The 11590-nt window shown below is 45.0% G+C and overlaps 1 protein-coding gene across 4 annotated transcripts; it reads left to right on the plus strand.

The window, feature by feature from the left end:
- Positions 1-1698: 1698 nt before the first annotated feature.
- Positions 1699-10715, plus strand: LOC139570689 (cdc42 effector protein 3-like). Of its 4 annotated transcripts, XM_071392789.1 has the most exons (4): positions 1777-2297; positions 3063-3251; positions 8858-9006; positions 9124-10715. In XM_071392789.1, the coding sequence occupies exon 4, from the start codon at positions 9132-9134 to the stop codon at positions 10143-10145; it is 1014 nt and encodes a 337-aa protein (XP_071248890.1). In that variant the 5' UTR covers positions 1777-2297; positions 3063-3251; positions 8858-9006; positions 9124-9131; the 3' UTR covers positions 10146-10715. The 4 variants fall into 4 exon arrangements, with proteins under 4 accessions (XP_071248889.1, XP_071248890.1, XP_071248888.1 ...); XM_071392787.1 differs by having other exon boundaries at positions 2062-2297; positions 8858-10715; XM_071392790.1 differs by lacking the exon at positions 3063-3251 and having other exon boundaries at positions 2163-2297.
- Positions 10716-11590: the final 875 nt, after the last annotated feature.

Genomic DNA, 11590 nt, shown 5'->3' on the forward strand with positions numbered 1-11590 from the left:
ACGAGGACGGCTGAACGCCATGACCGGGCGTTGGACAGTTTGCTGGAGCAATTCCACGGGTTGTCTGGGAGGCCGCCTACCACGGTGGTAACCCCACAGCTCCTCAGCTGCTAGCAGCGCCGTCTCATCGGTCATTCCACCTTCTCGGGAGCCCCGCGTACCTCCTCCGGAATGCTTAAATGGAGAGCCGAGCACCTGTTGGGCGTTCCTAGCTCAGTGTGCCCTCGTCTTCGAGCTTCAGCCCTCCTCCTTCCCCTCGGATCGCTCCAAGATAGCCTACCTCATCATGCTGCTGTCCGGGGGGGGGGCTCTCACCTGGGCAACTGATGTGTGGGAACAACAGCTGGCCATATACGCTAGTCTGGAGGGGTTTGTGGGAGAAGTGAGGAATTTTTTTGATGCCCTGTTCTCCGGGCGAGAGGCCTATGTCTCACAGCCCTTTGTCTCCTGTTCCCACCTCTGGATTGTTAACCTCTGCCTACCCTGACCCTTAGCCTGCCTGCCGTCCGGTACCATTGCCCCACCTCTGGTTTACCTACCACTGCTTGCCTTGACCTTTCTATTGCCTGCCCCTCTTGGAACGTTAAACCATTGTCAATTCGACGTGTCTGTATCTGTGTCTTACCTTGATTCCTACTAGGTATTTCAGCAGTGCATAGTACACTACACTATCATTCCAAATGGTAGAACATAGAGTGACTCTTTCCACCTTGTCCTATTGAAGCACACTGGCTGATGATGTAGTATTTACAGCCACATTCATATATGATTTGGTTTGTACCTTCCAACATAAGTTGATGTCAAATGTATACATTTATGAAGTAAAAATACAAACATGTACAGTGTTCAGCCCTTTATCAAACTATATAAGTTAACTAGGCACTACATTATTTTGTTTCAGCAGTTAGCAGTTTTTAGCAGTTTGATTAAGTGATGGTTAATTGTATTGATAACAAATGACAAAAAAATCATATCAAAAGTAAACTGAATGTTGCATTTTGAAAAGCAGATACTTAGATTGAATATGTATCCAAAATGAAAGAGTGATTTGGTGCAGTGAACAAGTGACTTTGTGAATTTGTTTGTTGTATTCAGTCAATAGAAAATGCCGTTCGAGTTTTGAAACATGAGCCATTTTGATGATCTGTTTACATTTTTGTGCATAGAGTTATGAAAATGTACGGCATACTTGTGAAAATTGCCCCAAAGCGATTGAAAAAAAACTGTAATAGCAGTATGTCATGTGTTGACTATTAGCCAATTAAAAGCTTTCCTCTGGAGCACTGCAGTGCACTCCACTCAACCCTATAGGAAATAGAGAAATGTGTGGAGGAACATAAAGAGATACTGTACAAAATCAAATCAAATTGTATTTGTCACATGCTTCCTAGACAACAGGTGTAGACTAACAGTGAAATGCTTACTTACGAGTGGGTCCATTTCCAACAATGCAGAGTTACAGATAAGATAAAAAATCAAATTAAAACGATGCAGTATGAAGCAGCGAGAATGTGAATGAATATACCGGCATGAATATAGTTAAGAGAAATAGTGGGAGAATGAGTGTCTTAATGTGTGTGCTAATAAAATAGACAGGGATAGTTAGTGTAAGAGAGCGAGAGAGAGAGACCAACCCCCTCAATACAGCAAGCCATGTGTCTGCTGTATGCCCACTAGATTTACAGAGCAGCTTTTATCAGATCAATGCAGAGAGAGAATGGAGAGGAGGAGAAAGAAGAGAGAGAGAGAGAGAGAGAACACAGAGCAAGATATTGTAGTTTAAGAGAGAGGGACAGAGAGCAGACAGTTTTTAACAAAAGGACAGACTTCCAGCGCAGCAGCCAGCAGCAGCAGAGGCAGCATACTGATCCTCCACACAGTAACCTAGCTGTCCAGCCTGCCCCCCAGCCTGACCTCTCTCCACCCCAGCAAACAGCTGTCCAGCGACAGGAGAAAGAGAGGGGGAGGCTCGACACACCAGGGAGCAGAAGGAGAGGATCCCACTCGTCCCATCCCACTGCAGCCTGCACTAAAAACGTCTCGAACTGTGGCTAGGAAAGCAGACAGACAGACAGACAGACAGGCACAGGTGCTGCAGACGGCAGTCATAGGGTAGGAGGAGACTACAGTTCCAGAGAGGAATAGCTAGCTCGAGCTTCAGCCAGCACCAGTGAGTCCGGGAACCACACGCTACACACACCTCTTCAGCAGTCAGCACTAGGACTGAAGACCTTCAGGAGGACAGTGGACACCTCCTTCTGACACGAACCAGGAGCTCATCACAGGAATTACAAAAGGTGAGGGAAAACTGGGTTTTAGACCTTTTAGTTTGTAATGTGTAGGATATCTCTGGCATTGTATCATGTACAGTGATTTGGTACATTCTGGTAAAACCTTCAATGGGACTAAGTATTCAGAGGGACAATGTTGCTGTTAACTTGGTTCACCTTCAGTGTTGGATGTCTTGCTTCAGTTTAGCAGTTAAGAGCGTTGAGCCAGTAACCGAAAGATTGCTGGTTTGAATCCCCGAGACCACTAGGTCGAAAAATCTGTCGATGTGCCATTGAGTAAGGCACTTAACCCTAATTGCTTCTGTAAGTCTGTCTGGATAAGAGCATCTGCTAAATGACTAAAATGGAAATGAATATGTATCATTGAGTTTGTAGTTGATGGGTTAGTGGTCAGGTTCTACTAAATGTTTGAACTGTGATGATTGGTGTTCAGTTACGGATATAAAGAGTGCAGGGCTAAGTTATGTCTAGAAAATGTTATTGCACTACACAACAAGGGGTGAACAGTTAGGGGCAACCTGACACCATCTCTTTTGTTCCTGGAGGGGACATTTTAAGCCAGGCAACACACTTTTGACATGCTCTACTGATATGTAGAGTTTGCTTTGCGTTAATCTCACGAGTGAACAGATTTGGAGAGGTTTCCGCCGGGTTTTTGGAGGGATTTCAGAATATCGAGCCCAAAAAAGACTGCATTCATCACATTGCCAGTGAGTGGTTGTGTTGACATTCCCTTCATGTCTTTTCTGCTTTGATATGGTTTCCTGCCAGGCCCTGCCAAGTACAACTGAGCAGAGAGCAGAACACATGCTAGCGGATGGCACGGGGTAATCGCTGAGGGCTGGTGTGGAGAGGCACAGAGGAGGGGAGAATCAGACAGAACAAACACTACTCTGCATTCTACTACACTCCCACCACAGCCACACCATGCCCCAAGAGGAACAACTGCCTATAACTGAGGTTTCTATATGTAACAGAACAGTTCCAACCAATTCTCTCCGAGTGTCTTCTAATGGATGCCATTACCATCTGCTGTTGTATGCCCTGGTTCTTTTTTTAATCGCGGCCCAAAAGAGAGGGTTGTTTGTCTATTCATGGTCATGTCAGAATTGAAGGGGTTAAAGGTTCGAATTTAAAAAACAGTCCAACAAACATACTGTACATCAAAATGTATAACTCGTTTTTTCAAAACTCCATGTTCAGTGAAGAAGAAGAAGCGATATCCCTGTAACCCTGAAATCCCAGTAATGCTAGTATTAGACAAACATTTGCTTGAAGGATGGAAGGTGATGGTTTAATTTTTTTAAAGAAGGGCAGTGGCTTAAATAGGTCAAAATGTGAGCCGAAGTGTGAGCAGCCTCAATGCTTAACCGTAGGCCTCTCTAGCTCCGCCACCCATGTGATGCATTTCTGTGTACTGTGAGACCTAACTGCAAAGTGTCATGATAGGCACTTGTCTAGACCAGGCTTGGGCAACTCCAGTCCTCTGGAATCTGATTGGTGTCACACTTTTGCCCCAGACCCATCTAACACACCCGACTACAATAATCAACTAATCATGATCTTCAGTTAAAAATGCAATTAGTTTAAATCAGGTGTGTTTGCTAGGGATGAAAAGTGTGACACCAATCAGGCCCCCGAGGATTGGAATTGCCCAGGCCTGGTCTAGACTACAGCACGTTTACACAAGCTCTAATAATAAGATGACCCAGATAGTCACATGAATTCATTGGCGGTCTACATCTCCGAAACCGACTGTCGTGAGGAGACGAGAGATGTGGTCCATAACAGGACCCCACGGCTCTCACCCTCCAAAATCATCTGTCCATTACCCCGAACCCTCGGCGCTTCCCGAGTCTACTACAGCCTTCTCTGCTTACAATAGCTAACACCGCTAAACTGGGCCTTACATTGCATTCCCCATCATGTCTGTAATGAACCCAAACCAGTTCTAATAGGCTGGAGCGGCTCCAGCTCCCCATCCTGCCTACACAGCTACAGACAGCTGACCCAATGACACCGAAGCTTTATTTGCCACTCTCGATGATTGGACCGGTGCTCTCAGCGACCACTTGTGAGGAAGTCGCCCCCCCCCCCCCCCCCTCCCCCTTTTCCCCTGAGTTGTAAATGAAAACCCATGACCGCATTCTGCAGTGGCGTCGCGGCGGGCCCGAGGTTGACAACGTACACGTGCCGCGCTCATTGCTCCTTTTGGGCCCTGTTCCAAAAGTAGACTGTGAATCTGGCCCTTGGGTAGGAGTTAGACCAGTATGCACCTGCTCAACTTCTAACACCCGCCAGAGACACAGATTTATTCATGGGGTCAGCAGGCCAAGGGGTTGCTCATTGGCATTGTAATCTGATTCCCTCTTTAACTGCCGCCGGATATCAGCCTACTGTGGCTAATCACGGGGAAACTGTGAGTTAAGCAAGAGAATGTGTTCTCATTTGCTTGATTGAAAAGCTTGATTGACAAATGGAATTGCAGAAGTTTGGCACATTTAGGAGAGCGTTACAGATTTATTTCCCTCCTGTGAAGTTGTCATATCCTTAAGTTTGTTTGTACCAGCGAATGTTGTAATTTAGGACAATTTCACAACCAGTGAAAGTTTAGTTTAAATATTTATATCAGATATTTTTGCTTTTATACAGCTTGAGTCCGCTATTGGTTATCCTCTCTGGAAAAACAGAGTTAACTGACTGAGCTGAATACCACTTCCTTTTTAATATACTAGTGACCTCTGACATTCCAATAATGACTGCCAAATGCAGCCAAACTCCACTCCACCGCGAGGATGATCAGTTGGAAGGTCCTCCGCTTTCCCTATACCAGCTGACACCTCATGGGCCACGGCTGGCAACCTTGATTTACATGCATAGCGGATGTCTCTCTATGCTATCGGATGTCTCTCTATCTATACTATCAATAGTCTAACTCTGTAGAAATAGACTGCCAAGACAAATTCCCTCTTGGCCAGCAATGAGAAATGTGGCTTTGCGGAGGATTTCTACAGAGTTATACTACTGATTCCAAAACAACATGATCATCCATCATAAAACATCAGCAATGCATTTCCCATGACACTTGAGAAAAGCAGATCTGTATTCCATCTGCACAGACCCAGCAGGTGGTCTGGCTTTGGGCAGTCCAGTGATCAATAAGTATGGCAGACCGTAGTTGCCTTAGCCCATGACCTTATTCTGCAGTGTGGGACTCTAATTTAAGGCAGATAACGTGGCTGTAGCTGCAATCACAGCACAGAGCTCATACATTGGACCGAACCCATGAGAGGAAGGGTTTAGGATTTGGAGGTTTGCCTGTGCTTTTCTCTGACTTCCTATTGGAACCCAATTCCCAGCTGCAGTGAGCTTTCAAGGTCAAATGGAAACGAGCAGTATGGAGAGATGGAGAGAAAAGGAGGGAGGGAAAGGTAGTCAGATGCTATGCGAGGCAGGGGATCTTTGTGTTTTCTTTTCTGTTCCTTCAAAGAAACACTGCAGGAGTGTTTTTCTGACGGTCTGCTATTCATCTTTCTCCGTCTTTCTTTCTCACTCGCTCCCAGTCAGACACGCAGTAAACAAACACACTCTCCTTCTCGCACATGGAGCTTTTTCAAATCTGCTTGCTATCTCCCCTGAGCCTAGTCGAGCAAACACTGGCACTCACTCCAACACTCACTTGCACACGGCTCTTAAGACAGCAATGCTGCCGTACAGACCCACTCACAGATATTCTGCATCCTTCCACCCTGCTTGTCATGTCTAAATATAGAGCCACAGTGCTTGTCAAGTGGCAAGTTTATTTGTGTTGCAATGCCCACCGCCCCCCCAGTGAGAACATTCTCTGAACCACTTCACATAGCCTACCATACTGTATGTTCAGTTTTTGGGCCCTTTTGTGTTGTTTGAGTAAGTAATGCATGGCCATTGTTGTATTAGACGTAACGGGAAATAAAACTGTATTTAGTACAAAAAACATTGATGTTATCGCTTAGATGAGCAATGGTGGGATCCTCATTTATTTAGTATCGTGCACCAAGTGGCTGCTGTTGAATGAGACTGTTGTATCTGTTGTCTTCAATGTTATACTGGCATCTGGTCTGCAATCCAGACTCAAACACCATGCCAGGTGTCCATGGCTGTCCCCACTAAACATGTACAATGGATAAATGTAGCTAGCTTACTTGGTGAGCCTCTGATAAGGGTTGTGCCTTTCTGTTGGACGCAGTGTGTTCCTATTGGGGTCTGCTGCACGCAGCTGGAATGTGGATGCTTTCTCAGTCAAACATTTTTTGGGTGGACTTGGCCGCCCAGGCACATTTGTGTAGCGGTGCACTCTGTCAGTGAGGGTCACTGCCGACAGACCTCTCACAAGTAAATATGTCTATAAATGGGCAAGCACTCTCTCACTCTATCTACTCTCTACTCTTGTATTGCTCCCTCTTCTCCCTACCCCCTTCATCTTAGCCGCTTCCCCTCCTCAACCTCCCCCTCCTCAGTGTATTTTTCACTTTCTTTGTGCGCGCTAGATTCTGTCAAGTGCCACAAATTTTCCCCCTTGATCAATTCCTCCTCAACATGTGTTACTGCAAGTACAGCAAAATCATGTGCGAACATTGCAACACATTAAACTTCTAAGCAAACAATTGAAAAACAATCTACAGTAATACCTCTTGACAATTATGATTATCCTGATGCTTTGTAGGCTTATCGCACCGGGCACAAGCTGGCTGAATCAACATTGTGTCCACGTACACATGCATACACACACTCGCATTCAAACGAACACACAGACACATACACACATGTAAATAGTGCCAGACAGCCACACAAATGCATATAGTAAGCCTTGCTGTTTTGATTTTTGTTGTCCTTGATGTCTTTTGTTTTTCGTTGTTTTCTGTTGTTGCTTTCCTTTGTTTTTGTCTTTTTTTCCTATCTTGTTATTTTTGTTTGTTGTTGGACAATTGGGTCGGTGGTGGTTTTAGAAGGCCAGCATTCCAGAGTCGCCTCTTCACTGTTGACGTTGAGACTGGTGTTTTGTGGGTACTATTTAATGAAGCTGCCAGTTGAGGACTTGTGAGGCGTCTGTTTCTCAAACCAGACACTCTAATGTACTTGTCCTCTTGCTCAGTTGTGCATCGGGGCCTCCCACTCCTCTTTCTATTATGGTTAGGGACAGTTTGCGCTGTTCTGTGAAGGGAGTAGTACACCGCTTTGTACGATATCTTCAGTTTCTTGGCAATTTCTCGCATGGAATTGCCTTCACTTCTCAGAACAAGAATAGACTGAAGAGTTTCAGAACAAAGTTCTTTGTTTCTGGCCATTTTGAGCCTGTAATCGAACCCACAAATGCTGATGCTCCAGATACTCAACTAGTCTAAGGAAGGCTAGTTTTATTGCTTCTTTAATCAGCACAACAGTTTTCAGCTGTGCTAACATAATTGCAAAAGGCTTTTCTAATGATCAATTAGCCTTTTAAAATGATAAACTTGGATTAGCTAACACAATGTGCCATTGGAGCACAGGATGATGGTTGCTAATAATGGGCCTCTGTACGCCTATGTAGATATTCCATAAAAAATCTGCCGTTTCCAGCAACAACAGTCATTTACAACATTAACAATGTCTACACTGTATTTCTGATCAATTTGATGTTATTTTAATGGACAAAAATGTGCTTTTCTTTCAAAAACATTTCTAAGTGACACCAAACTTTTGAAAGGTAGTATATATATATATATATATATGTTGTTGATTTGATGTTAATTTCACATTAGTTAACTCAACCAAATGTAAATCAAAACTAGACGTTGAACTGACTCACGTCTGTGCCCAGTGGGATGCCTGGCATTTTGGCTAATATTACAATTGAAGCAGAACATCCAGCGTATCAAAGTAAAAACAAAACACCTCTATCTCTCCTCCGTCAATTTGCTCTCCTAACTCCTACTTTCCCTCTTTCTGAGCATCACTTCAACCCCCCCCCCCCCCCCCCCTTCTATCTTGGTGCGTGTCTGGGCAGTAGCTCTTGCCTCCATCGCCTGCCCTGCCCTGATCCTACTAAAGCCCCTTCACATCACTTTAACCAACCTGCAGTCCAGCTGTTCCATATTAGCACGTGTAGAAGGGTAGAAGGGGCTTTGAGAGGATCTGAGTTGAGGGGACTGAGCCCGGGCTTCAGTTCAGCAGGTCTAACCCTCGAATCAGATACAGGGGGTTGAGGGGAACTGGGGATGAGGACGTTCCGTGCTTGTCCACAATTTCTTTTGGGTCTTGTGATGGTAACTTTATATTGTAATCAGAATAGGGATTGACATGAAGTGTAGATCATTATTGACAGATCAGTAAGGATTCTAGGAAGAAGTTGGAGAAATGTATAAATGTGTCAACAATGCGACTTAGTTTGTTATGTGAATATTGCATTTTTATGTAAAATGTAACATTGACTCAAGCATCTTGGCATAAAACATACCCCATATTTTAGTAATAGACTAATAAACTGTGTTTTTGGGGGAAAACTGTATAAAATATCTGATCTCCTTTTGTTCTCTTTCTATCTTCAGAAAAGTGGCCTGTTGACCACTCTGCAACCTCATAGACAACACTGGTGAGAACTTGGACTCCTGCTCAACTTGGATTTCCTGATTAATGAGACAAGGATCGAACCTATCTTCGGAGCAGGCAAAGACAACACAGCCATTTCATTGAAAATGTAATTCCACCATCTCCGCAGGGAGACCTTGTGTTCAGTGTGAAGTTCTTCACCAATCCTAACGTTCTAGGAGTGTTCTCCTCCCTTTGTCCTTTATCTCTGAGCTCTATTCGACAGTGACCACCATGCCTGCCAAAGCACCCATCTACCTGAAGTCCACCAACAGCAAGAAAGGCAAGAAGTGTCGTCTGAGGGACATCCTGTCCCCAGACATGATCAGTCCACCGCTGGGGGACTTCCGCCACACCATTCACATCGGAAAGGGCGGCGAGAGGGACGCCTTCGGGGACATGTCCTTCCTCCAGGGGAAGTTTGAGCTCCTGCCTGGGAAAGGTGAGGTGTTCCGTCCGCAATACGGCGTCCACAATGAGTTCCTGCGTGCCAACAGCGCATCTGATGCCCAGTTCACCGAGACGCCCTCTCCGGTTCTGAAGAACGCCATCTCGCTCCCTTCTATCGGGGGGTGCCAGGCCCTCACCTTGCCCCTCCTCTCCACCAATGTGTTCTCTATGCCCGTTAAGGAACCACTGGATAGCATGGTAGGGCGGGTTCCTATCCCTCCCCTAGGGGGCCCAGATGGGACTGATAAACTGGAGATTCTGGAGATGGAAACCCTGTTGTGTTCCCTTGAGGTCTTAAGCAGCAACCACACCAAACCTCCTACAGAGGTCACATCCAAACCAGACGTCCTGCTGGATCTGATAGAGAAACCAGAGAAGCCAAAGACAAAGAAAGTCTTCAAAAGCAATTATGAGAATTATAATATTGAAAACGGTTATGAAAAGCCTACACCAACCTATTACATTAACGGCAACAGCAATGGGACCTGCAATGGTAACGAAGGCTTCAACGGCAACGGCAACTGCAATGGCTTTGGAAGCTTTAACAATGACATTACCCTCTGCTATGAGAAAGCGCTCTCTGACTGCAATGGAGACTGGGTGGACAGGGACAGCGGGGTGGACGAGGGGCGCCTTTGCGACATTGACTTTGAGTTCTGCAATGACAAGAGGGTGTCACAGGATTCCATCTCCTACATCACTGGTTCCCTTTTGTCACTTGAACTCGATTTGGGCCCATCCATTCTTGATGATGTACTCAACATCATGGGTGATCCCAAGGTAAAGAGCAGACCTTGAGCAATGCTAAGGCTAGTGAGTTGAAAGGGGAAATATAGAACTTAAGAGAGAACTAGGAGAAAAGACTCACAAACCTGTCAAAATATTGTCCATGGCATGTGGATATTATTGTGATGGAAATTAACTTCAGTATGCAGCGATGATTTTGTCCTTATATTCTGAAATACGTTTCTGTCTTAGCTTCCTTAGGGTTTCAATGCTTTTTCTGTTTGTGCGTCGTGCTACAGGCATGAGAGATGCATGCGCTGTTGAATTACAACTAAACCCCAGCCTATTTTGCAATCTATTTTAGTGTTTTTTTTTTAATGTTCTTATCCCGGTTTAAGCTGTAGATATAAAAAGATATGTGTTCTGAAGTAGTTATTGCTTTGATACACAATCTAAAGCTCTGTTCCTCAATATCTAAATATAATGCATCTTGGTGACTTTTAATGTGTTTATCAAAGCACTATTTTGTTTGTCACATGACCATTTTATTAACAAAACTACAAAGATCCTATGCATACTATACAGTGCTTGTGTTTTTGTTATATAGCGTTAATAAATAAAATGTGTCCTTTTTCCCCCTAAGTTTTTTCAAAAGAGTGAAATCATTTGTGATTCAGCAGAGTTGTATCCTTGGTGGTATGAGAACTTTCAGAGGAAAAGACAGAGGTTTGAGATAGAGCGTAAAGGACGACAGGCCTGCACAGTACAGTACACTTCAGTACAGGTAAAAAGCAAGAAGGCGTGAGGAGAGAGATGCCAAACTGAAACAGACCGAGACAGTGGAAAAGAGAGAAGAAGGACAGAATGGCTTTCTTTCTCTCGCCTTCTGGCATTCTTTACATTCTCCTTCACTGCCCTGCGGTGGGAGCACTTGTGGGAGGGCACTCCTTGATCTGCTCAACCAGGCGCCTGCTCCTTTTGTTTGCGTGCGGATGGCACAAGCAGAGGAGGGGTCTTTAAAATTCCCTACATTCCACCAATGGAGCACATGCATCTAGGAGCGGGCATAAATCAGCTGTTTAGAGTTGAAGGGGCTTTAAACCCACCCATCAATCAGTGTATAGTGGCGTTGGGATTGTAAAAATCTCTCCGCCTACCCACAGGCAAACTATGTTCAGTACAAAGAGATGGATGGCCACTCACCTCTGTCTAGCTACAATAAAGGAGGTGTTGGCGTAGCAGTGTTGAGGCAACAAGGGTAAGTCTGAAAGGGTAAGGCAGCTGTAATTACCAACGCCTGTACCCTCTTAACCACCGCCCTCTCCCCTTTATATACAATCCTCATCCCCATCCTCCATCTCCTCTTATGGTCTCTGAGTGGTCACATGCAGGCTAAGTGTGCCCCCCACCGTGTCCCATTAGATGTCTTAAGAACCAGCTATGGGGCCACTCTTTAACCGGCATAGGACCCCTTCAGAAAACATAGATAAGGCCAGCCACAATAATACCCCTGCGGA

Source organism: Salvelinus alpinus, chromosome 3 (genome assembly GCF_045679555.1).
Source record: "Salvelinus alpinus chromosome 3, SLU_Salpinus.1, whole genome shotgun sequence".
NCBI lineage: Eukaryota > Metazoa > Chordata > Actinopteri > Salmoniformes > Salmonidae > Salvelinus > Salvelinus alpinus.

Excerpts from the sequence above, each read along its gene's own strand:
- LOC139570689 (XM_071392788.1), top strand. The coding sequence starts at position 9,132 with ATGCCTGCCAAAGCACCCATCTACCTGAAGTCCACCAACAGCAAGAAA.